Raw genomic sequence first — 27311 nt, 5'->3', positions numbered from 1 at the left:
CCCATCTGTTAAATGAACAGGCAGCCAAATGGCTTCATCCATCTCAGTGGTCCTCACACTTCAGTCCCTCCTGTACCCTCTTAGAGGCAATTTCACTGTGTACACGCACCACCTATGTGTTTGCTAGCTTAGTATTTTCCTCTAAACAGACTCATTTTTTAAATGAAGATTTCATTCTAAACAAGAACATCAATGAAGTTCAGTTTTGATGGGCTAGTAATTTTTCCCCCCTGGTATATAATAACATAAATACACAACTATTAAAACTGTACAAAAATCATATCACATATGCATACCACCCTGGGAAATAATGGAGCCCTCCCCTCAGCGCCAAAAAGGCTGCACAAATAGCTACCCGGGAGAGGGCAAGATGAATATGGAGCAGTCCCTGCTGGCTGGCCCACATGTCTCTCACAGAGCAGGAGGTAAAAGCGTTAAGATGGAGAGGACGTTTCTCGCTTGGGGGCCGACAGCGAATCACCTAAAAGCATCAGCAAGTTTTTCAAATAGAAGCTGGGGCACAGGGTGGGGCACTAGGACCATCAGGATTAGAATCTGATCTGTCAGGAGTCCCCTCCTGCTTCCTAATGATAGAAGATCTGCAGGTATGTGGGTGGCCCAGGTGATCCTGCAGCCTAGAGGAAAGCCAAGGACAGAGGTCAGAGGTGGCTCAGTGTGCCTGGCCCTTTTCTCTGACAAAGTGGGCCTAGGAGCACAGTGGCTTCAGTTGAAGGCTTCCCATTCCTCCAATACAGGGATTCTCAAACCCAAGAGGGTCTGATTCAGTGGAGCCCTCAAATTTGCTGTGGACAAGTTCCCAGGTGTTGATATTGCTGCTGGTCCAGGACCAGACTGCAAGAACTGCTTTAGAGGATGGGATTACCCGATCCTGGTAAGAGAGGATTCTGAAGTGACGACAACTCAGAATGAACATCACAGAGAGCAAAAAACATAACTCAGACACAAACTACAGTGTGCTCATTCCCAATGCCCAACACTGACGCCACCCAGAAGAACCACATGGCAGGACCCAGGTCACTGCTGGTTCCAGTGGCCAGCCCAGAACTTTCCACTGAGATCTCTAGAAGAATCCTCCAACAACAAACAATGTCACATCCAAAACAAGACTCAGTTAATAGATGACAGAATGACCTGAGCTGAGTTCTGTGGGAATGTGACTTCCCAACTTTGCCAGTGCCTCCCTTCTTCCCCATGGCCCCAGCGGCTCATGACAGGGACTGAGACTTCTCTGCACCCCTCTCACCCCCATCTTACCATCCTAGCTGCAGTCAGACTATGGGCCACAGAAAGGAAATCACTGTATTCACCCCTAAGAATCTGGCCTAATGGATAGAGATTGATTTACTGAAATCCTTAGTGAACCCAGACACGCCAGGCTACATGCAGGGTGAGGGGACAGAAAGGCTCTTGTCCACTGGGGCCTTCCAGTCCAGTGGCAGCAGGTGACCGATGAGGAAGCAGATGGGGTATTTCTCTGCCCTGTGCAAGGAGCTGGTACAGAGTGAAGCCTGAGGGGAGAGAAGCACAGAGGCGGCACACCTGTCCCAGCCTGGGGAGGAATGCAGAACCAGGTGTGGGGGAGGACGCCTCACAGAGAGGAGCCAGCACGGAGGAGAGGCTGGACCAAAGGGGAAGTGCCTGAGATGAGACAGAGAAGGAGGCCTCAGGGGATGCGAAGGGTCTCTGCGGCCACCCCAAGGAGCTCATTCCTGCTCAGGGCAGCAGGGAAGGGCTGACGATTCTACTAAGTTTGACTCCTTGATTAGAAGCAAGCACAGGGTCCCCTGCCCTCATCTTTGGGCATGTCCCCCAAGCTGTGTAAGTGGCAACGTGAGAGGAGGTGACCAGAAACCCCTTTGGTGGGGCAGATGGCAACCTGGCAAGCAGAGAAGGCTTCAAAGAGCTGCGGAGGGCCGAAGGGGCAGGCGCTTTGAAGAGGAAACTCTGCAGATGGTGCCCTTTTGGTCTTGTATAGATCAAAGGCTTCGGTGGGTCCCAACTCTTGAGGGAGAGTCTGGTGTGGAAGGGTCAGCCCCAGAAGTGTCCTCAGAGGTCACTGAGGACCAGTGACTGGGCAGGGGGTCTCTGAGCTGGCTTGGAAGGAGGGGAGGAAAGGGGAGCCGTGCTCGTGGCAGGCACCACACCCCGCCACACAGCCGGGCTCCTGAATGGCAGCCAGCCATGGGGTAAGGAACCAGACTCTAGATGACAATAAAAACAACAGCCACCCCTTGCATGGTGCTTATTATGAGCCAGGCGCTCCTCTTACCACTTTAACTTTCTGAACATATGTAATCCTCACAACCACCCTTAGAGTTAACCATTATTATCCTCATTTTTAAGAGGAAGAAACTGAGGTACAAAGCTCAGTAATTCTCATGGTCACACCTCTGGGAGTGGCAGGATCGGGGTCAATGACCAGATCTCCCTAAACCCTCACCACAGATTCCTTGAGCTAGGAGAGATCTTAGAGGTCAACTGACCCAACTCCCTTATCTTACAGAAGGGGAAACTTAGGCCTAGAGAGACTGAGTGATGTGTCCAACAGTACTTAGCTGGTTAGTTGCATCATGGAATCAGGAACGCAAAGAATAACTCAGTGAAGATGGCTTAGTAGAGCACAGAACCTGGAGCTGGGAGAAGAGGCTCAAACAGCCCTCTTGCTGTCTCTGCTGGTCCTGCCAGGTACCCCTACTCACTGCCTTCATCGCCACCTCATCCTTGCCTCCATCCTGTGCCTGCACTGCCCATGTGGATGCCACAGCATCCTGGCCTCTCACTCCCCCCCGTCCCCTCCAACTTCAGGATTGCTTTCATTTGACATTCCTTCCAGTGCACCAGTCCAGAACAGAAGTGCTTGATGCTGCTGATCGACCAGTTTCATAAAAGGAATCCAGTTTCCTTTGCACTCACTAAAAGCTGTTAGCCCCTGGCGAGTTTCCAGGGCCTGAACTCCAGCGATGCAGCCCAGACATCAGAAGAGGGATGCCAAAGCCCTTGGGCACAGAGAGGAGTCAGCTGGGCTGAGAGATTTAAATTGAGAGGGGTTCTTGCCAGCAATACCACCAAGCAACATCCTGTCCTTAGAAAAGAGGTTTCCCGCTGAGATGCCCTGAAACCCAGCTGAGGGCTCTAACATAGCTGTGCAGGGAAAGAGATGTGGTACCAAACTGCCAACACCTGACCCCAGTGAGGACAGAGTAATGGAGAAAACACTGACCAATAGTCTGTCAGGCTTCCAGCCTGGGCTGGGCTCTTTACCAGCAAGTGTCCTGGGGCAAGAAGGAACCCACCCTCCATGACCTCAGTTTCCTCATCTGTAAAATGGGAACCATAACCCCTCCCTACAGGGCAACCAGCTGTGAGAGTGTTTGGAAATCTATAAAGCACTCAACCAAATTGGGGCTGATCATTTATCCTCTTTACACCAAAGATTTGGGGTTTTTCAAACCTCCAAGGCTACACACAGGTAGTTCCCATGTGACTGCAGGAAGTTATAGATGGAAAGAAGGAGCAATGGGAGGTCTGGACCAGGCGTCCAGACTCCAGGATTCAGTCCTAACTTCTCTGCCAACAATCTTTCATGTGCTTTGAAACCCTGTGCTTTGAAACCCTGAACTTTGTTGCTTCTCCTCTCTGGGCCTCAGTTTCCCCTTCTATACAATGAGGAGGTTGGGGGAGCTGTCTCTAAGGGCCCCTCAGACTCTGTCAGACAAAGACTCCCCTGGCAAAAAAGCAGGTCCCTCCAAATCTCAGCAGAGTCTCATGTTAATGGGACCACAGGACTGGCCCTCCCCACCCTCCCCGTTGAACTGTTTCACACTCATTTCAGAACATTTGTGGCTGCTGTATAAAGGGCAGGCTTCCAGCAAAAGCCTCTCCAGTGTTTGGCAGTGAGTCACTCCCACTGGAGGTGAAGTTCCCCTTGTGCCTCTCCCTAGGGACTGGGAAACAGAGGTGGGAAGATCAGGACCATCTTGTCAGGGAAAAGCTGGCCTTGTCTGGATGACCGCAGATGGTGGGGCCAAACACGTCTGCTTTTCAAGCGCCTCTGAAAACATCCCTCTCTGTGCATAAACTTTATAGTTTACAAAGCTCTTTAAAATTCATGACTCATCTGATTTTGGCAACAACTCTGCAGGAATAGGCATGGGAAGGGTTATTGTCCCCATCTTATAGGGGAGGAAACCACAGCTCAGAGAAGTAAGGTGACTTCTCCAAGGTAGCACAGCCAAAGCATGGAGTGGCCTCTCCTTCCCAAAGGAGAAACGGGGCAGAGCTTCAGAAAGGTAAGTGCAGAGCTGGAGTGGAAACCAGGTCTGTGATTCCCTGCCCTGCTCTGCTCTCCTCGCCCATCCCCCGCCCCACACTGGCAGAAGGGGCGTGTCCTCCCTGACTCCTCTCACTGAGGTCTTCCTGGACACCCGCCTCATACATTTCCCCCCAAATCGGCTCACAGTTGTGTTTTTTCTCTTGGGCTGCTAAGCACACCTGGAATGTCTTACCTTGTTGGGAGGCTCCATGTATCAAGAGCACACATAGGAGAAGATAGGAAAGTAGGAACTATAAAGAGACTAGGAAGAAAAACAAGAAACCATTCTGCACTCCGGTGAGTGGAGAAAACTTCTTAAAGATTTGCTAATAGTAAAGATATGTGGAAATGGGAATTTTCAAATGTCGTTGGAGGGACTAAAAATTGGAACAGCCTTTCTGGAGGTCAGTATGTCTCAACATTTTAAAGGACCCAATAATTCCACTTCTAGAAATCTATTATAAAGATGCACACCTAGGTGGGAAGGTGTTGGCTGTGATATCAAAAAGCTGTAAACATTCAATAAATTACCATCTATCCATGGGACACAACACCGTGGCCCATTAATAAGAACGAAGTCAATCAAGATCTCTAAGATCTGTTGTAAAGTGAAAAATGCAAACTATCTAGTATGAGGACATTTGGGTTTAAATATATTGAAAAAGGTCTGGGCAGATGAACACTACACGGAAAGCAGGACTTCACTTGGAAGACAAAGTGGATTTAGAGGGATTGGGTAAAGCAGCCCTTTTCTTTTTTTACTATATATAATTTGGCTTTTTTGTTGCTGTTATTGTTGCAACAATAAACCCCAGAACACCAAGTATTGATGTATACGTGTAAGTCATTAAAACAAACAAAACAAAACCAGAAAAACCACCCAATCCACAGTGACTTTGGAAACTTCATTCCAAGCCAGCTCCTCCCCAAACCCTCCTCACAGGAGAAAGGCTCTTGGCGGCACCTCGTGATTTTAGATGGCCGCTATAGGTCAACAGCAAGGACAACACACTACAGGGGCAGTGAGGGAACAGACCACGCGACTTAGCCGAAAGGCACAACGGAAAAGAAGGTTCCACTCCTGAGCTGTGCAGGTTGGAGGCCTTCACCTGTCCCGCGCACAATCGAATTCCTCAACAGCTTAAAGGCCCCGTGTCAGAGCCCATCCCTGATTGAGCCGTCTTGCCCCTTGCCCAGAGGTAGGTGAGATCGTGCCTCTCGGCAGGGCGTACCTCGGAGAAGCGCTGCACGTCCTGGGTCAGTGTGCCCACTCGCTTCCACTGGTAGTGCTTCAGCAACTTCAGGATGGCTGGATTCACTGCGTTATCTGATGGGACCGTCCGAAAGAAGTAGGGGTATTTTTTCTTATCTGCTAGAACAGGCGTGGTGGCAGCAAAAGAGAGCTGAAAACACAAAAGAGACAGCACTTTTACTGGGGGGACCTCAGAGCTGTGGGCCCAGGATCTTTCCTAAGGGAACAGAGGTCTTTAGTTCTCACTCAAGGTACAAACACACAGGCAAAATATTTTTAAACCTTCTTAGTGCAAAAGTAACAAGTTATAATTGAAGGGAAGGTTTTTAAAAATGCAAAATAAGGAGAAAGAACCATCATTAATGTTGTAGTCTAGCTCCTTCCGATCCTTTTTCCATGCACGGCAATGTTTTAAAAAAAGATTCTTGAGGTCATTCTACATAAACATTTGAACTGTTTATTCCCTCACTTAACATTATCCTACAAGCATTTAACCGTCCTGTTAAAACTTCTTGTAAACATTTTAACATGTAAACTTTTTAATAGCAGCATAATATTCTAGCATATGAACATAGCATAATTTACTGAATCATGTTTAATTTGGGGGCATTTAGACTGTTTCTAATTTGTCATTATTGTCATATTATTCTGCAAGCGTCTTTGTGCTTGGCACTTTTCCCCTGTATTTCAGGCTATTTCTGTAGGATAGAGTCTAGGATGTGAAATTTCCCAGATAAAGGATGTGAGCTTTTAAAGACTTGATATTTATTTCCAAAAAGGATTGCATCAATTTACACACCCACTAGGCAGTTATAATTAGAGGGCCAATCTCACCACACTCTTATCAACGGACGGAAATAAAACATCTTTCTATCTAATTTATTAATGATTTATCACTGAAAAACTGGAATCATAATGAATTCATTGGTTATACATAAGGTTGAACATTTTTCCATGTGGCTGATAACTAGCTGTATGTCCTATTTTAGAAATTGCTTTTTTATGTCTCTTGTTTATTTTTTGAGTGGTATTCTAATGCTTTTCTTATTGAATTTAATGAAGACTATTATATGTACAGCATTCAAACTCAGGCTATTACAGTTGCTGCAAATATCCCAGTTTGTTTGCTTTTACATTTTGTGTGTGTATATTTTAATTTACACTCAGTAGTCAAATCTATCCATCTTTCCCTTTATTAGTCCTTCTTTTTTAAGTGCCAGTGAGTTGCTAAATTGGATTTCAATTATCTGTCCTACAGGGAACAGCTTAAATGTCACCTCTTCTATAACATTTCCTCTGATCTCTGCTTTCTCTTTCCCTCAGCCTCATCCACAGAAGGCGATTATCAAATTTTTTGATCTTTGCAGTGTGATGGTAGAAGAATGGTATCTTCTTGTAGTTCGATTTGCATTTACCTTATTATGAGTGAGGTTGAGTATCTCTCTTATGTTTAAGAGCAATTTGCAGTTTCTTTCTGGAAAGTGTTCACATCCTTTGCTTGTTCTCCAATTGTACTCTCGGTCTTTTTCTTATTGATTAGTAGCAATCACTTATTGATTAGTGATCTTTTATAGTAGGGAGATTAACCCTTTGTGATGTAAGTTGCTAATTCTCCCCCAGTTTGTACTTTTTCTTTTGCTGTTTCTCATGGTGTCTTTTGCCATATAGAAGTATTTTTTTTTAATGTGGCTGAATTTATTAATTTTTTTTCTTTCTGTCTTTGGGTTTTATGCCATATTTAGAAAGGCCTTTCCCACTCTGAGATTATAAAAGAATTCCTCCATGGTTCCTTCTAGTCTGTCTATCATCCTCCCCTGTCTGTCCTCACGGGTTTGTCGCCTGGTGTGAGAGGACGGAGGAGACCCAGTACCCGCATGTGATGAGCGCCTTCCAGCACAGGTTCAAGAACAGGCTAACTTGGTTGGCCGTTAGGCTTTATAAGATCCTGTGATCCCTGACAAATTGATTTGTTTTTCATGTGTCTAGCAAGTATTTAATAAACTCTTGTATAGTAATTTTTTTGTTGTTGGGTACTGATAGCTCCAAAATTTTGTGACCACTGTTGTGGTTATGTCTGTACATCACTAGTTAATGCTACTTTATCTAACCTTATTCAGTATGCTTCATTCACCAAACTTTGTGCTCAAAATACATAAATACAATTTTATTTTATTTTATTTTTGGCCGCACTGCACGGCTTGCGGGATCTTAGTTCCCTGACCAGGGACTGAACCCGTACCCTCAGTAGTGAAAGCTCGGAGTCCTTACCACTGGACCGCCAGGGAAGTCCCAATACTATTTTTAAAAAATAGTATTTCCTTCCTTCTCTTGTTTCATTTAAATCTCTGATCCAGAGAGGGCACGGCTGAGCAAGATCCCTCTTTGCTGCCACCGGCCTTCCTTCCCCACCCTTGCTGTCTCAGCAGCTCTAGATCCAATACAGCTCAGAGTCCAACTTTAACATCCAGGGAAGTAACATCCTGGCACCCTCAGGCCCCAGCTGAAGTTGCTTTACTGCTCCTCCTGTCACCTGAGGAAGCACTTCTTTTCCTCCCAAGACTTTAGCAGAGCAGGGCAGTGGAGATCTTATCCCTTTCCCTGATCTGTCTCAGATGGTAGATGGCCACTACCTAGGATCCCTGGATCTCCTGCATCCACTCAGCAGTCTCAGCAGGTCCTGTCTGTTGGAGCTGAACACACAACAACCCATCAGCTGTCACCTAGAGCTAGAGAGCACCTACAGGAACCAATTTCTAAGATCCCCACAGAGACAGGACATCATCCCAAGACTGGTAAAGGTCAAGGATAGATCAACCGTTAAAAAAACATTCTGGGTAGAATAAGGCCCAATGAGAGAGGAAAATCCCAGCTGGACATATTGAGGACACTCAAATCCAGAGCTGTCCAGCAAAGAAGGCCTGCTGTTGGAAGTAGCGAGATCCCTGTGTCTGGAGGTGTGCAAACGGAGGCTATGGCCTAGCAAGAATGCAGAGGGGCTGCAAAGTGTCTGAAAACTCCTTAAAAACCGTATGGAAAAGCTTGTGTGGGCATGTATGTGCATACAGACACACATTTTTCTGAAAAGAGGATCCATGGCTTCTATCAGATTCACAAGGAGAATCCTATAACCAAACAAGGTCAGCACCCCTGCCTGAAGGTGATACTTAGGTCGCATAGCAAGTGTAAGAAATAGAAGCTTTCTACAGTCTGCTCAAACCTAGCGTCTTATTCTTCTCTCAAGATTAAAATAACACTTCCAGCTTCCTATGGTCTGTGTAAGAAGGAGCTATTAGAAAAATCAGGCAGCAACTATTTCAGGACCTGGGATTGGTATATGTGCAATTGCATCCCCCAAAATGCTTATCTGATACAATTTGGAAAATTATGGTTTTCTGATGTGATTTCTGAATCACACTCTGGTTGATACTTTGCTGTTATTGTCCCATTAGTTCCAGGTCCACAATTAATTGTTGCTTGAACAACCTCATATGTTTGCCCTATAGGTAATTAGAGTGGTTACTGTTCAGTGAATAAATGGCCCATTGTGTTTACAATGGGCTTGGAGTACAATATATGCCCCGGGTCTAAATCATGTTGGGTGCAAAATATTAACTGGCACTGACATTTTCTGCACCATTTGAGATAATGCACACTTTGATTAGATTGCTTTGCATCACTGTTCCTCTAGCTTTAGCCTCCTAAACCTTTCTTCCACTGGGCAAAGACTGCAGGTGCCAGGTAGCACTGCTGAACTTCAGAACTGGAGAAACCTGAGAAATCATCTAGCTCTGGAGTTCTCTACTCTGGCTACATGTTGGAATCACATGGGGATATTTTTAAAAATATTGATAACTTGGTCCCACTCCAAACCAAGTGAATCAGAATCTCTGGGCATAGAGCCCAGGCATCAGTATAATTTAAAAACTTCCCAAGGTGATTACAACGCCCAGTGAAGGTTGAGAACCACTGATACAGCTCAACAGCCCTAGTTTTGAATATGCAGACCAAGGCCCAGAAATGGAAAGCTATTGAGATACCCACCAAAGTCAATAAGAGGTAAAAGCGGAATTCGAATCCAGGCCTAAAGGACTCTAAGACCAGTGCTCTCTCTCCCTCTGATGGCTGTCCCCTGCATCCTATGAGCTTGCCAGGCCTTCCTCCCCCAGCACAGTCACCCAGCATCTGCAACAACAGCCCTGTTAGCACCCTAACTTGAAGACCCAATCTTTCTGGGCTCTCCTGCCTTATTTCACACAACCAAGTTCATTTCTAAACAGACTGTGATTGAGGCTTCAAGTTAATCCCTAACCAAGGATTATTTATTTCAGAGAGTACTTTTTATTTTACAATTTTGTTATCATTTCTAGTTTTATTGCATTGTTTTGAGAATTTGGTGTGTACAGTGTCTGCTTTTGGAATTTATTGAGGTTTTTTTTTGGTGGCCTATTATACAATCAATTTTTGTGAAAGTCCCATGTTGGCCAGAAAAACAGATGCAGTCTCTAGTTGTAAGCTATAAAATTCTTTATCAGACTTCTGATGTATAAAAGATATAATCCAGCTAACCAATTACATTATTAACACGTTTTGTATTTTTGCTTACTTGACCTATCAAAGACTGAGAGGTATGTTAAGTTTTTCTCTATTGTCTCTGAAAATTTCTCCATGTTATTCAAATTTTTTGCTTTATATGCCTTGATTTTATGTTGTTTTGAGGATAAGTGTTCATTACATCTTTATTTTTCAGCAATGTATACACTTCCCTAGTGCAAACAGCAGGTACTTAATAGATAATCATTGAATGAACTGAGAATTAAAATATTTATCAAGGTAAAATAACCCTGTTTGTCATTTTATTGCTGTTTGTTTCAAATAATATCTTGCTCAATATTAATACTGAATTAGCATCTCGCTTGATATTTTTTTTTAATTTTTAAATTTTTTATTTTTTACATCATTATTGGAGTATAATTGCTTTACAATGGTAAGTTTCTGCTTTATAACAAAGTGAATCAGTTATACATATACATATGTTCCCATATCTCTTCCCTCTTGAGTCTCCCTCCCTCCCACCCTCCCTATCCCACCCCTCCAGGCGGTCACAAAGCACCGAGCTGATCTCCCTGTGCTATGCGGCTGCTTCCCACTAGCTATCTACCTTACGTTTGGTAGTGTATATGATATTAATATTGAAACCTTTATTTTTTGCTTGCATTTGCCTGCCATAGCTCTGATTCTCCTTTTATTTGTATTCCATTACAATTGTTTTTAAGTATATTTCTTGAAATGAGTACATGAATGGATTTTAAAATATATGCTCATTGCTGTAATAAATACTTGGTCTTGCTTTCATCATCTTGTTGGCAGTCTTCTTCTTTTTTTTTTTAATGTTTCCTTTTGTTCCTTTTGGTATTCAGACTTCTCCATTCTGAATATGTTAATCTTGCTTCTTGTCTTAACCTGCTAGAACATCTTTTCATATTGTGAAGAAGGGTAAAGGGTTGAAAATTTGCTTAGGATGACCCTCTGTTGCTTTGACACATGGTAGAATTCATCTGGATATAAAATTCTTGGGCTACCATTTTTTCCCTTTGAAACTACAAAGTGATGCAGTGGAGAAATCCAGGGATATTTTGATTCTTGTTCATTTGCAGGTATCTGATTTTCTCTGGATGCCTGAAGGATTTTTTTTCTTTATTCTTAGAATTCAAAAAATTTGCCTAAATAGATGTGGGTGTGGCACTTTTGATTTTATCTGGAACACAGGGAGTCCTTCAATCTATACCCTCAAGTCTTTTAACTAAAAAAAAAATATATATATATATATATATATATATACACACACACATATATATGTGTGCATTTATATATAAAATATAATACTAGGCATTTATTATATATATATTACATTAATATTCATATATATTCTTGCCTCTCCACTGGAATACCTGATTATCTATGTGTTGTCTTTCATTTCTCAAATCCATATCTGTCATATTTTTTCCATGATTTCATCTCTTGGTCCTTGTCCTCTGCATTCTGGAAGACCATCTTATTTTATTCTATCTCTTCTATTACAGGGTATGTGCATATTCAGTTTCATTAATTTCTGGTAAAATGGCCGTATCATCCACAGTCATAGCGGCAGAGCACCAGGGTTCTCATTTCTTCACATATTGACCAATATTTGGTATTATCTGACTTTCTACATTTTTGTTCAACTTTCAGGGATAAGGTAGCACTTCATTATTAATTGATTTTGCAGCCCTCTGACTGTGATGTGGTTGACTAGCTGTACAGACACGTTAGCCATTTAAGTTCTTTGTTTGGTGGGTTTGCTGATTTGCTTTTCAACAGTCTCAGTCTTAGTGTTACTGTCCTTGACATACTTTTATTGTTATTGACTTCTTCCATTTCCCAGTAATTTTTTATGATCATAACCCTTTTTGTCCCATCCTCTTATCTCATGTTTCATGGAGACCATGTCATATGCAATCATGCATATGATTGAGGATGCCAAAAGTCTTTCTAAAGTTTCTTTCTTTATCCTAGAACAGCTCATCTTCAGAGCTGGACTCTTCCTCTACTTCCGGGTATTGTGCACCTTTTATTATTTTTGTGGTACTTTTGCAAAGGCTGAATGTTAGGTGTTTTCAGAGTACTCATCCTAAAAAGCAAGGCAGGTATTTTCAGAGGTGGCCTATCAAAAGACAATATATGGATTGCCCTTGGCCCTGTTTTCTGTCTGTTTACATTATAATTGAGTATTTTTTTCTCAGAAAACTGGAGAAGATTCAAGCACAGATTTTGGTGTCTAGTATGCTCCCACCTTACACAGTTCTGTATTAATGAGCAGCTAATTTTCTGATACTGTGGATCAGCACAATACATTAAATTCCTGTCATGCATTGCTGCCAGGGATTTTCTTTTCTATAGATTTTCTTTTCTATAAAGCTTTACTTGAGAGGTTTCTTGTGCCCTCCTCTCCACTCCTATCTAGCTTTTTCTAGGAATTTATAGCTCTGTTTGAATTTAGAAAAAAGCATCTTGGTTGTCTCAAAGAACAGCAACTGTGACTAGAGGCATAGCTGTCCAATTTTCTGATTGGTAGAAGCCCTAACAGACTGTGGAAGGGAGAGGGAAAAGTATGTCTATTATTTTTCAGGGCAGTTGTAATTTTATGAGGCAAGGTTCCAAGTGCCAAGAGGCAAAATTTGGTAGGATTTTCTCAATACTGTCCCATCTACTTTATAATCGTGAAGCTTCCAAACATCTAGGCTGTCAGTGAGTCTTAGAGTCCCTTAGTTCTTTGAAGTAGGATTTACTATCCATTTTACAACTAAAGAAACCGTGGCCCAGAAAGGTGACATAAGCCATGCAAGGTCAGTACAGGAAATATGGAATTGGTCTTTTGACTTCATATTTAGTTCTGTTTCTTCAACCAGCTCGGACCCATCAGTCCCAGGTGAGACGGGGCAACGATCCAGGGCTTGGTCTTTCTACTGAGACCTGCTAGCACAGGGAAGAGACAGCTTATTTCAAGGCTTCCAGAGTCTCTCAAACATAGCAGTGTCCATGGTGGGCATGGTTGGTCCTGGGAGATTCTGGGGGGACACACCCTTAACCAGCAAAGTGGGATGGGAAGACAGTCATCAGCGTCTCTCTCTGAGCTCTGGCTTGCCATGGAATATTCTGTGAAAGATTAGGGTTTGCCTATTGAACTGTGCGTCTCCTTCACATTAAGGGCCCACAGGCAGAGAGAATAGGAAAGTGAAGACAACTACAATGGCACTTCTGGGAGCTGGGAAACCGGGCTTACCCCTGTCTCTATGGCTTTGAGAACAAGGCAGAGTATTTCCCCTCTGTGGGTGTCTGTTTTTCTCATCTCTAAAAACGATGGGTTGAAGCAAAGATTTCAAAGGTTCTTTGCAACCACACAACTCTACACTTCTCTCCCCAGCAACTGAGGAAAATGATTAAGGAGTTTGTTAGTTTTGTGGGGGTGTGTGTTTCATTTGATCTGACATTGTATTTCACTTCTCTGCAGATTCAAGTCTAGATGAAAAATGTGAATACACCTCCCAATTTCAGGATCTTTATTAAATTCTCAGCCACTGATGAATTCTTCTCTAAATGCAATTCCTTCTTTACCTGGTTTGGGGTCTCAGAGTTTAACTTTTTGCAGAAATAAACCATTTTTCAGGTGGAAAGTATAACCAAGAGCGCCCCTAGTTGCTAAATCCTAGGTGAGAAGTGCGGGCCAGATGCCAGGGGGGAGAAGATGATTGAGGCTTGCTCTTTTCTCCATTTGGTTTAATCTTCTTCCACGGGTTTGCTGACTGTTTCTGTAATTAAATGAGGGAGGTATTTGTCATCTAGGCTTCCTTTCAGCCAAGATGAATGGAACGCAACTTTCTCAGGAAGCTTCTGACAAAACCCTGTTTGTGGCCAGTGCCAGGACATATACAAAGGCACCGGGCTGTGTGCGTTGGGAACTGGGCTCCACTTCAGATCTGCGCCAGGTCACCGCTGCACCCAAGCCCTGGCAAAAAGCTGTTTGGACACAAAGTGCCTCAACACAGACACCCGTGAGATTAACGTGATGTGGGGTGGCCGCAAAACATTTCCCGAGGTAAGGAGGGAAAATGAAAGTCTGGCATTTGGGCGAGTTCTTGGGGCCCCACTCCAACCAAGGCCTGCTGGGCAGCGTGCGTAGGCTTGCTCTGAGGTTTGAAACCTCTTCTGGAACCTCCTGGGGACAATCGCCTCTCCTTCCTGCTGATGAATTTTAGTTTTAATCACTCAGAGATGCACAGCAGTTCCATTTTTACCACCCACGTCCATCGCCGGATCCTTACTGGGGACTTGCAACAATTCGTGAGGGAGGTTGGGAAGGCATAATTGTCTTTGTTCCTCGTGGAGAAACCGAGGCTCAGAAAGGCACAGTGCCATGCCTAAGGCCCCCATGGCCAGCAAGGGTAAAAGTGGGATTTGAACTTAGATATTTTGACTCCTTCAAGGTATTGCCTAGCGAGCACCTGCCGTGGGGCAAGCATTGTGTGGAGGGCTTGGTGTGAAGGGTTCACTTTGCATTGAATGTGCAAAACCACCTTATGAGGTAGACACTATTTTGATCTGCATTTTTCAGATGAGGACACTGAGGCTCAGAGAGGTTCAGAGAGGTTAAGTCACTTGCATGTGGTCACACAGCAAGAGATTGGCAGAGCAGGGAGACTAACATCACAGGCTTTACTCATTCCACAGACTGCTATGCTTCTTCTCTGTGATTAACAATTTCCAAAACTCGTTTACTGCTTTAGTCTAACTTTGATTTTCACAAAAACCCATGATACAGATAGAGCAGACTTTATTGACCTCATTTTATAGATGAGGAAACTGAAGCTCAGAGAGATAAGTGACTTGCTTAGAGTCCCATGCTAGCAAATGGCAAGGTTAGGGCTCAAACTTGGGACTTTTGTTCTTGAAATGTGGTTCATCTCTCCAATGACAAGGCTGCTTCTTAGGGAGGCACCCAGGTACAAGATGAGAAAGCAACTGGGGCCATTTAAAAGAAGAGAGAAGAAAAAAAAGATTTGCTTAAAAGAAAAAATACTGAATCCGTGGCTTATTATGTTTCGATTGCCTAAGATGTTCCAATTCAATTACATGAAACAAAACTCGTATGTATATTTGATTTTTTACTGAAGATAAAATCCTTCATATTTTTCTTTTTTAAACTTTTATTAGGAAATATAAACTATAATATAAGTGTGTAAAATATATATGTTCAGTTCAAAGAGTAATAATAAAATCAATACCCAACTGTCCATCACCGGTTTAAGAGAAATAGCTTTTATTTATGTGTAAATATTAAATTGCAAAGTAACTTAATTATTTGCTCTTTAAGATACAATTTTTTCCACGTGGCATTCTGCGATTTTTATTTCCTCTGCACTCTCCTCTACAACATTTCTATCATTGTTTTATGTAAAGAAGGTTGTAAAATAAATATTACTTCCTCAAATCCTTCCTTTCCCCTTTATAAGTAAAAAATAGGAGTAAAATAGAGAAAGAGCAAAACTAAGCCGGCGCTGAGAAAGCGGTATGGTCCATAGGGGTCAGAATTTGGAGTTTCAGCTTGGACAGGCCGAGTCTGAACGCCAGCTCCACCACTCACTATGCAACTTCAGGAACATTACTTCACCTTTTGGGATCTGTCCCCTCTATAAACCAGGGTGACAAGCCACCCCCCCCCCCGCAATCTTAGCGCTATTCTGAGGATCAGAATAACACAGGCGCCCAACTAATGACTGTTAATGTTAGATCACAGCTTCTAGACTTAGAAGTTATGAGAATTGGACGGTATTTCTTACAATTATGAAAAGCCTTTTAACTTACAAAGCCCTTTCCTTCAGTAACACCTCAACCCTGCGGAGGGCAGAGTGGAGAAGAGTTTACCCATTTTACAGATGAGAGACCTCAGAGAATGGAGGGGTTTGCTCACAGTGACGTAGCTACTACCAGGCTGAGAAATAATTCTAAATTGGGCCTTCTAAATACTAACCTGGCAATTTTTAAATGTCTTGTTAATTAAATATAATAATGATTATATTGCTTGTTTAATTGTGTACAATTAGAACATATGTCTTTAATTTTCTCTTAAACTTCTGATAAGACGCTTCATTCATTTCTCCCTTATAGCTGTGTAGGTGACAAATACAGGAAATTAACAAGTCACATTAGAAGACTCTTTGGTTTCCTCAGCTCCTTTGCACTTTGCTTTCAGCTGATGTCTTCAGGGGTAAGAAGCACTCTCATGTGATCACAGCTGTGAAGCCAACTGCTTTTTAATTACCACACTGCAAAAACCATGTCTCCTCATGTCAATTTAGCACCTCTAATTAGTCAATAGGTTGACATCACATCTATGGAGGGGAAAGGTGTGCTGGGGCCCAGCGTGATGCTTGCAGTGGGAGAGGATGCAGCATTTCCATCTGCTGGATTCTCCCTTCTCTTCAGGGCCAGCTCCTATTCATCTGTCCAGGCCTGCTCACAGCCACCTCCTCCATGTAGCCTTCCCTGCCATCCCTCAGTTCTTCCAGCACTGTTTCGTGCCCTTGCTGTGGAGTGCTGAGAAGTAATTGACAGCCAGGCCCATTTCACTGACTGGTCTGTGAGCATTTTGTGGGCTGTCTCCAATCCTCTCTGTAGCCATGGGAGAAGAGAGAGAAGAGGAGGGGCAAGGGAGGCAGTGGGGGCACAAAATGCCTCCATGCTTGCCTTCCAGACAAGAGCTCACCATGGTTTTCATATAGAATGGGGCTGAGGAGGAAGGCAAGTACTGGTTTGTGTGGCTGAGAAAGACAGGGTTTTAGCTGGGCCTGTCACCTTGGAGCATCTAAAGGGAGTCCGGGCAAAGCTCTGGGTAGCAGTACTCTACCCAGGAGTCACTCAACCAGGACAGGCCAAGACTCCTGAGGGGGGCTGTGAGCCACCTGCCCACTGACACAGAGAGAGAGAGCACACAGAAAGGTCAGGAGGGTGGAGGTCGCCAGGCATCTCACAGCCCAGACAACTGGGCTCTAAAAGAAGGGGTCATTGTAGGTTCCATTTACCCCTGTGAGCCAACACCTTCCATAACCAAGGAAAGGAGAGCAGAATGCTGGACTCCAGATCTCTGAGATTTGCTTCATGATCAGTCCTGGGGAAATTAAGTTAAATCAAGATAAAAGAGTGATTCAAAGGTGCTTTCCAAGAATGTGAAGTCTCCTTCAGTGGGACAGAGAAGGTCATCCTGGACCAGTGAGGCTGGGGCTGGGGGCACAAGGAAAGGAGCACGGGTATGTGGTTATGGAACATCAAGACCCAACTCCTCCATGTATCAGCTGCACTTCCACTAGCAATCCATTAGGCCTCAGTCTCCCCACCCGTGAAATGGAGAGAATAAGTCCTGTCCTAACTCTCCAGGGCTCTTTTTCTCTTTTTCAAATGAGAACTTGGTTGTGAAAATGTTCTATAGGAAGTTAAGTTCTATGCTAATAGAAGGTGAGGGTTACAAATCCCACCTGGTCAGCTCATCCCTCACCTTTTCTACTGCTCCAGCCTCCTTTCTCACCCTCTCACTCCAGCCTTCTACTTCCCAAAGCATACCAGGCTCTCTCTCATTCCCCCATGAAGCCTTCCTGAACACCTCTCCGCACCTCCAGTCTAGGCCAAGTGCACCTCCCCACCCCAGCCCCATCAGATCTATCACACTGTATTGTAATTGCATCCTTACTTCCCTCCATAAGACTGTAAGATAACAAGCACTCAAGCTGTCACGTAAGCAGCACTCAAATATTTCTCAAATAAACAGGAAAACTCAGATCAATGTACGACTATTTCAGGGAGGCTAATATGAACCAATAAAAGAAGAAATATTTAGGGCTTCCCTGGTGGCGCTGTGGTTGAGAGTCCGCCTGCCGATGCAGGGGATACGGGTTCGTGCCCGGTCTGGGAAGATCCCACGTGCCGCGGAGCGGCTGGGCCCGTGAGCCATGGCCGCTGAGCCTGCGCATCCGGAGCCTGTGCTCCGCAGCGGGAGAGGCCACAACAGTGAGGGGCCCGCGTACCGAAAAAACCAAGAAATATTTATTTATTTTGCGGTACGCGGGCCTCTCACTGCTGTGGCCTCTCCCGCTGCGGAGCACAGGCTCCGGATGCGCAGGCTCAGCGGCCATGGCTCACGGGCCCAGCCGCTCCGCGGCACGTGGGATCTTCCCGGACCAGCATGTGGGATCTTCCCAGACCGGGGCATGAACCTGTGTCCCCTGCATCGGCAGGCGGACTCTCAACCACTGCGCCACCAGGGAAGCCCCGAAATATTTAATAATAAGGTATTGAAGAATGAATCAAAACCTTGCAAAACACTGAGTTCCCCATCACTGAAGGTATTCAAGGAGATGCTCAAGGGTTGTCCACCAGGGTCACGAAAGGTATTCCAAAACCGGAAAGGAGTTTGTATTTGTCAGTGTTGTGTTTTATGTGCACTGCTGGTGGCATACCCAGTGATTTCAGGTGAGCCCCAGTCTAATATTTTATATCTTAATAGGTATGTTTTCTCTTTATTTACTCTTACACTTCTTAGTAAATGATGCTGATTTTCCATTCATGGTATTTAAATAAAAGGATGAGTTGATTTAAAGGAAAATACTAAATAAATTAATAATACAAGTGTTATACAGATCTGGTAAAATCAAGAAAGTGATATGCAAATGATGTCTGGGAAACATGGGACTGCAGGTGCGTTAAGGAGTCTTAAAGAATATATGACCCTCAGAAATAAAAATCTACTCAAATTTCCATCACTTTCCACTAAACTAAACCATAATATAAATTTAAATGATGTAGAATGAGCTAGACTCTTAGCTAGGCAAGGGAGAATAGGCACTATCAGAAGTACCAAAAAGAGGGTGGATCTCTCAAATGAAAGAAATTAATTACATAGAAAAAAAAGAGAAATAACTGTAGAAGTAGAAATGGCCTAAGAGGTTTGCCATATTTAGAAATATTGGGGACATAATTGTACTAAAAACTTATTCTTTATTTATCTGAAATTCAAATTTAACTAGGCATCCCGTATTCTATCTGGTAACCCTAAGTAACCATCCAAGCCGGAGGTGGTAAATAGGCTTGAGTCTATGTTATATCATCAACAGGCTGACAGTGGCTGCCAAGAGAAGTGGGTTAAGTCAGTGAAGAGAGTGTGGTGATCAACTATGTTATGTCTGCAATTAGCACAGGAGGGGGAAAGTAATGGCACCAACGCATTCATTTATCTGCCATCCTGGGCTTGTCCAACTCCTCCTTTTACACAATGAAGACCAGGGACGACAAGGGACTTGCCCAGGCTCACAGCACAAGTCCACAGCTGGGCTGAGCTAAACTCATTTGCTGCTCCATGCTGCCTACTTGGAAACAAAACAGAATGCTACCAACGCCATGATTATGTAATTTCAGACTACCCTCAGCAAGCATGACGACCCATGTCATCGGCCAGAATGCACGTAGCCAGTCAATCCCTCTACCTGATCCAACTTATCATCATGACTACATTTGAATGCCTTAGAGTAACATAAAAGATGTGAAACAAAATCCATTTACACCAAGAGAGTTCTGTTGAAGGAGAGATCATTGCAACAGAAAGCACTCAAGGGTCTGAACTGCCGTGCTCTTCATGTAATATCTTGAGGGTGCTCAGTAGTACAATTTTACATTTGACTCTTGCTTTATTACAAGGCAGATATTTTACCTACCATTCATTGAATTGGATGGAATTAACTAAATTTGTGATTTCTTCTTTATCTTTCTGTTCTTCCCTTCTCTTTCTGGGCCTGAGGTTCCTTACTGCTAAAATAAGGAGACTGCACCAGGTGGATTTTTATTTCAGCTCTAAAATTTCATGATTTTGTAATTCTATGTATAATTTACAAACCAAGGCAAATTCTCTCTTTAGGCGAGAAAATGAAAATCGCTGGATTAGAGACAACACTGCCAGAAGGGTTTTAAACCAGCCTCTCTCACAAAGAGAATTATTTAGTCTAATTGTTTTATGTCTCCATTTAGATATCAGCCTTTTACTTTCTGTTCTTCTTAATCAAATTCATTCATTAGTATTCTCTTTCATTCAGTAAAGCTGTATTTTCTAGAAAAATTATAGATGCATTTTCCCTTTGACCCAGAAATCCCACTTCTAGGAATTCATCCCCAACTTACACTGGCACAAATATGACATATGGCCAAGGTTATTCCAACAGATTGGAAACAACCCAAATGTCTATTGATAGCGGACTGGCTGTACAAATTATAGTATATCCACACAGAGAAGTGCTATGCAGTTGTAAAAAGAATAAAGAATGTCTTTACATAGTGATAAAACAGTAAGCTCCAGGAAAATAAAGTGAAAAAAGCAACATGCCAAATAGCACATATAGTATGCTAGCTTTTGCATAAGGAGAAAGAAAAATAAACACACACACATTTGTGCATATTTGCAACAAGAAACACTGGAAGAATACATTTAAAACTAATAAAAATGGTTATCTACAGAGGTGGCATAGAACAGAGAGAGGGAAGTTGGATCGGAGACAAGAATTCTCTACTTTGAACGCTTCCCCAGAGGTCATACAATCAGTTAAAAATATAACACCAAAAATAAGGCCCTTAAACACAGATCTACCTGCTTTGAAGCAATTCAATAAATCATAATCGAACTCATCCAACTGGATATGTACAAAGCCATTGCAGAATAAGCTGAAACAGTTTAATTACTTAGATAAAGAAGAGAAACAAATATTTTAAAATGCCTTAAACCACGTTTTGCAATCATTTAGCCTAGTAAGAGAGGATCTGGGAAACAGTAACTCTAGATAGGCTAGTTTGGAGAGCAGCTAGTGGGAAAATGTCAATCAGAGGGAAATTAATTTAATTAAAATTTAAATTAAATTTTCTTAAAATTTAACTTAAAAAGTTATATATGTTTTAAAAATTAATTTAATTAACAACAACAAAAAATTAATCCCTGAAAACTGAAAACAAAGGCACTTAAGAGTATATTAAAAAATAATTTTAAAAAAAAAGAGTAGGACTTCCCTGGTGGCGCAGTGGTTGAGAGTCCGCCTGCCAATGCAGGGGACGCGGGTTCATGCTCCAGTCCGGGAAGACCCCACATGCTGCGGAGCGGCTGGGCCCGTGAGCCGTGGCCGCTGGGCCTGCGCGTCCGGAGCCTGTGCTCCACAACGGGAGAGGTCACAACAGTGAGAGGCCCGCGTACCGCCAAAAAAAAAGAGTATATCAAGTTGCTAATGTAATCACATGGAGAAAAATCTATAAGGGGACTTCTGGACACATCTTTATTGTCCAAATAAGGAGGGATATAGTCCCTTCCCCATCCCCAACCCCACACACATTGATAGCTTTTTATTGTGAGAATATTCAAAGCTACAAAAAAGTTGAAAGAACAGTATAATGAACACCATATACCTTTCACCATTCGCCATTTCCCACATCTGCTTTCCTCTCTCTATAAATATATACACATATATAAGTATACATACACACAGAGAGACAAACATATATGTACACACACACATGCACGTTTTTGTTTTCAACATATTTGAAATTAACTTGTAAACATTTTGACACTTTACTCCTAAATAGTTCAGAATGCATCTCCTAATAATGACATTCTCCAGTATCATTACAGCATCATTATCACACTTACAAAAATGAGTAGTAGTTCAGCATCATCTAATGTATAGTCCACATTCATATTTCTTTGATTTCCCTAATATGACCTTTACATTTTAAGAATTCAGGACCCAATCAACACACGAGGCTTGAATTTGATTGCTATATTTTTTTAGTCCCTTTTCATCTACAACAGTCCTCTGCCCTTCTGCTGTTGTTCTTGTTTTCTGCAACATTAACTTTCTTGAAGAATCCAGGCCAGGTGACTTGCAGGATGTCCTACATTTGTGTGATTATCTCCTGATGCTCAGATTCAAATTTAAACATTTTTTTGTTTAAAACATTAAAAATTATATTTTCGACCTCAGTTCACTGCAAAAATCTAGAAGCAGTGAACCCCAGTAGCACTGAGCGTACCTAGCATGCAGACTGTGGTTTCTAAATATGATTCCCCACCAGAAAGAATCAGGGATCCTTGGAGAAATGGCTGACTCCAAGTCTAAGGCAGGTAAAATATTAAGCACCCAAACTGACAGCAGAGAAAGGAGGAAGGGAGAGAATGGGGCAGGAGGAGGAAATAAAGGGTCAAAAGGGAACACTCTTTTGTAGAGAAGAACATCAGCTTAAATGTGGAAGGAAGAAGAGAATTAGAAAATGACCAGTTTGCAACTCCAATGTAATTTACAGTGATTTAGGCTAGGACCATCAATAGATGCTAAAACCATGGGTAGAAAGATCGTGGGGGACAGGATATTCACATGGTCTCAAAGTCTCACACCACAGATTATATAATAACTATTAAGGGAAAAAGGTATCTTCACAATAAATCTAGCAGATACCACTGTAACCAAGTGATCAAATTTAGCATCATTGATAATAGTTCAAACGTGGGCCTCCTGATGCAATGCACTGAGAAGATGATGTAAAAAATGTAGCTTAATCTTGCCAAGACTGTTTAACCTGAATCTAATTGTGAAGAAACAATCAAACAAATCCAGATTCTGGATTTTTGGGACATTTTATAAAACAACTAGCTTGAGATTTTTAAGAAGGTCAATATCCTGAAAGCACCCCCCCACCCCCCCCCAAAAAAAGTAGGAGGGATATTCTAGGTTAAAGAAGACTAAGCACATGATGACAAATATAATGCATGCTCCCGGTTGGACCCTTGATCCCCTCCCACCCACCCCTACAAATAAATGGCAAAAGGGACATTTTGGGGACAACTGGGGAAATTTGAATATGGACCATATATTAGGTAATATTATTGTATCACTGTTAGTTTTTTAGATGTGATAATTATACTACGGTTATGTAAGAGAATTTAATTACTCTTAGGAGATTCATGCTGACATATTTATGGATGAAATGTCATTGCATCTGCAAAGTATTGTCAAGTGCTTTAACAAAAAATAAGTGCGTGTTCTGGCGGGGTCAGGTAGGAGAGAGAGAGGGAGAGGGAAATGCACACACGGCAAAACGCAAACAACTGGTGAATCTAGGTAAAGGGTATATGATACTCATTGTACTTTTACCTTTTTTGGTGGGTTTGAAATTTTTCAAAATAAAAAACTGGAAGAAAATTTGGAGGAAAGGCAGAAACATAAGTAGAGCAGCAAAAACTGCTTTAATGTCTGCATTAAAAAAAAATCTGCAACTGATTGGAATACAATCCATTTAATATACTTTATCCATGAATTCACAATGTTACTTAACCTAAAAGTGAGAGATTGAGAAAGAAGGAACCCCAAAAGAAAAACAAAACAAGAATTCCTGGAGGTTCTCCTATATTCCAGGCCACATGCCTGGCTCTGAGATTCTAGCTGCCAGCAAAGGAGATGTGGTCTCACCCTCATGGAGGGAGCTGACAACTCTCAGGCAAGCTGGACACTGAACTGGGAACTGAACCTGCAAGGATGCTGCAGGGCAGGGAGAGACAGGTGCCACGGATGTCTCTAGCAGAGGCAGTGATCTGGCTAGAAAGGCTTCCCAGAGAAGTGGTGTTGAAACTGAGAACTGAGCAAAGATCCCTTTTTGCTAGTATGGGTGCTGGGTTGAGCCGGAGCTGCTTTGCTGTGCTGAGCATCTACATACCCATTACTCTAGCAAGGGGCCTGGAGTTTCAGAAGACACCCAGGACTAGAAGGGAGCCATTTTCTGGTCACGCAAAGCCAACATGCCATCTTCGAAGTAACCAGGACAGTGCCATGTAACAGCTTGTGTGGAAACTTGGGGGAACTTTGAGAAAATTATGCTTATATCCGCATTTGGGCATAATGTCTAAATAGTCATCTGACCTCAGATTGTTTTCCTCAAGTCGAGTGCTTCCTACTGTAGAATGCTCAATCTCGGCATCATGGAAATAATCAATTATTTAATCTTCTTAGTAAACAGATTCAAAGCAAAAGCCTTCTGTATAATTCAAAATGAAAGTAGGCTATGCTCTATTAAAAAAAAATCAAGCCATTCATTACAAAACCACCTAGAGTAGAACTCTAAGTACCATAAGCTTGAAATATTTAGCATGTTATTGATTTTCATGACAACCAGTCCATCTATTTTCTGAGTTGAAAAAAAACATTCATTTTTTACATACAACAAGTTACTGGATGAGTAATAAGTTTAAAAGTGTGTGTGGGGGGGGCTTCCCTGGTGGCGCAGTGGTTGAGAGTCCGCCTGCCAATGCAGGGGACACAGGTTTGTGCCCCGGTCCGGGAGGATCCCACATGCCACGGAGCGGCTAGGCCCGTGAGCCATGGCCGCTGAGCCTGCGCATCCGGAGCCTGTGCTCCGCAATGGGAGAGGCCACAACAGTGAGCGGTCAACATAATGCAAAAAAGTGTGTGTGTGTGTGTGTGTGTGCGTTTGTGTCATAAATGATTTACAGGGAGAACACAGGTCTGCACAGACAGGCTCACGCCAGCTTGTGTCATCATCTGCTGACAGGCAAGGTGGGCTGAGGAGGGACCCCAGAGACTTGGACCTCCGTGGCCCCCACTTCTGCACCCTGAGGTCTGCTCACAGCAGGAAGCAGGGCAAGTCTTGCTCTTTGCATCTCACTTTCCTCATTCTGCCTCACTAGGATGATACCTGTTCTTCCTTCCCCACAGTGCTGCCCCGAGGACTGGATGAGGTCGTGAGTGGTAGTGCGCTTAGTGGATGCCAGCATGGACTCCAGAACCACTTCATCCTGGCAAGCCCTTGTGAGACACCCAATCTTTCTGTGCTTCTGTTTCTTCATCTGTGAAATGAGGAGAGTAGTGTCCAGCTCATAAGGTTGGTGTGTAGAGGAAATGAGTTCATTTATGCAGTGTTTAGAATCATGCCTGCCCCATGGCCAAGGCCACTGAAATGTAGGCCAGTAGTACTACAAATTGGTTTTGTAACGTGCCACCCAGATGTGTTCATTCATGCTTTTTGAGCACCTACTCAGTGTCAGGTTCTGTGCAAGGCCCTTGGGGTACAGCCAAGGCTCAGACTGGCAAAGACTGTCCTGAAGGAGTTCACAGTGTGGTGGGTAACACTGAAATCTCATCAGAAAACTGCAATATACTGAAGAAAGGGCAGAGATGAAATAAGTGAAGAAAAGGCAAAGGGAGGGGGCAGGGACCTCCTGCAGCTGGGGAGCAGGGCTGTGGAAGATTAGGGAGGCTTCAAAGAGGTGGCACTTGAACTAAGTATCAGAAATGCAAAGGACTCCGCCAGGCGCAGAGGGGTAACAGAAATGGCATCAGGCAGTGGGCACAGCATAGGCAAAAAAGAGAGCTGCAGAGAGCAGGTTCTATCACTTAGCACGCGGGGAATGGACTGGAGGGGGACTGAACAGAATGCTGGTGTCACAGCTCTGCCGCCACTCGTGGAATGACATTATGCAGGATGCGTCACCTCTCTGGGGTCACTTCCTTCACTTTAGAATGGAGGGTTCTCTGCCTGGAGAGCTCTTGGGGAGACTGCATGCCTAAGTGGTAAGTGGCTTAGGAATGGAAAGGGAACCAGGCCCCAACCCGTGAGCCCCTAGGGGAGGGAATCGCATGCAGGGCCCAAGAGGGAAGCTAACAGGGTGAAGGCAGGTGCTGATGGCTTTGAGCCACAGGGGATACAGGGAATCGGGACGTGAGGTTATCAAGGTTATCTGGCCCATCAGCTGGCCCAACCCTCTCCCTTTACAATGGGAGGCCCAGGGAGGGATGTACAGAGGCTACACAGCTAGCCTCAGGGAGCTGGCCCCGGATCCCAGGAGGTAGATCAGGAGGCCACATGGGTGCCCTGGTCCTTGAAGGAGTGTGAGCATGGGGCGGGGAACTGTGGGCATCATCTCAGGTCATCTCACAACCAGCTAGGGTCAGTACCATGCCACTGCCACGTCACAAATGAAAGGCTGAGAGTGGGAGCGTAATCTGCCCAAGGCCATCAGCTAACAAGTGCCAGAGCCTGTTTGGGAACCACCGCCCATCTGACCACAAGCCCAAGGAAAACAGCGGTATCATCAGTATTACAAGTTGACCAAGCATGTTAGCCCCTCTGGGCCTCCGTTTCCTCGTCTGTACAAATAGGCACAAGACCACTTTATCAAACAGGACGAGGATGGGGCAGTCAATGTCATACCATGACACAAACCCTGTACTTCTGTCTCAGAGCACCTGCCCAGCAGCCACCAAGCACCCCGGGCCCTGCCTCACGCCAGTGTTACCACAGTCCTGGGAGGAAAGCTGACAATTACAGAAGATGATGTTCAGGCTCCAGTAAGGGCAAGTGGTCTGTGTAAGGCTACCCAGCAGAAGATGGCAGGGCCAGGATGGGAAGCCAGGTGTTCTCATGTTGACCCAGTGCCCTTTCCTTTGTTCCTTATTTGGAGCCACAAGTTCCCTCTGCACTCCTGGCCACTATGGGATTGGGGGCCTTTCTGGCTGAAAGAGACTCCCAGGTCAGCCTGTCACACTGAGGCTCAAGCGCCACAGTTTGACAAGAGCCCCTGTGGTCCATGATGCTGACTGCAGGGACACCCAGAGGTGTTGAGAACACTGACTGCACCTGCATTTTCACTCTGACATTCCAAAAGTGGATCCTGGGGCTGAATCAGTAGATCTCTCCCCTAAGCCAACTGGAGTCTGAACACTTAGCCTCCAAACCCTTTCCCACTCAGCTGACACACCTGGCTGTCCTTCAGAAACTCCAGGTAATCCTGGGTGACAGGTACCTTCGATTGGCAAGAAACACCTAGGATCTTGTTAAAATTCAGAGTCAAGGTGAGTAGGGCTGGGGTGGGGCCTGGGAGTCTGCATTTCTAACACGCTCCCAGGTGCTGCTCCTGGTCAGTGGACCACACTGCTTCAGAGAATCTCTAGACCAGTATTTCCTTGATGATAAGAACTAGCCAAGGCATTTGTTTAAAATCACCTTCCCAGGCTTCTTCCCTGGAGATGCTGATCAGGGAAGCTGGAAATCTGATTTTTAACCAGTAAACCAGTACCCTGCCCCCACTCTGCCTCACCTGATGAG

At 43.8% G+C, this 27311-nt stretch overlaps 1 protein-coding gene across 2 annotated transcripts in view; it reads right to left on the bottom strand.

The window, feature by feature from the left end:
• The window catches only part of GABBR2 (gamma-aminobutyric acid type B receptor subunit 2), a 359081-nt gene that overhangs the window by 218566 nt on the left and 113204 nt on the right, over positions 1 to 27311 (bottom strand). For both annotated transcript variants that reach the window (XM_060300705.1, XM_030829817.2), the window contains exon 3: positions 5566 to 5736. In XM_060300705.1, coding sequence (XP_060156688.1) covers positions 5566 to 5736 — 171 coding nt within the window. The remainder of the gene's footprint in view (positions 1 to 5565; positions 5737 to 27311) is intronic.

This window comes from Globicephala melas, chromosome 6, assembly GCF_963455315.2.
Source record: "Globicephala melas chromosome 6, mGloMel1.2, whole genome shotgun sequence".
Taxonomy (NCBI): Eukaryota; Metazoa; Chordata; class Mammalia; order Artiodactyla; family Delphinidae; genus Globicephala; species Globicephala melas.
The sequence above is the reverse complement of the archived record's forward strand: the minus strand, read 5'-3'. Positions and strand labels throughout refer to the sequence as shown.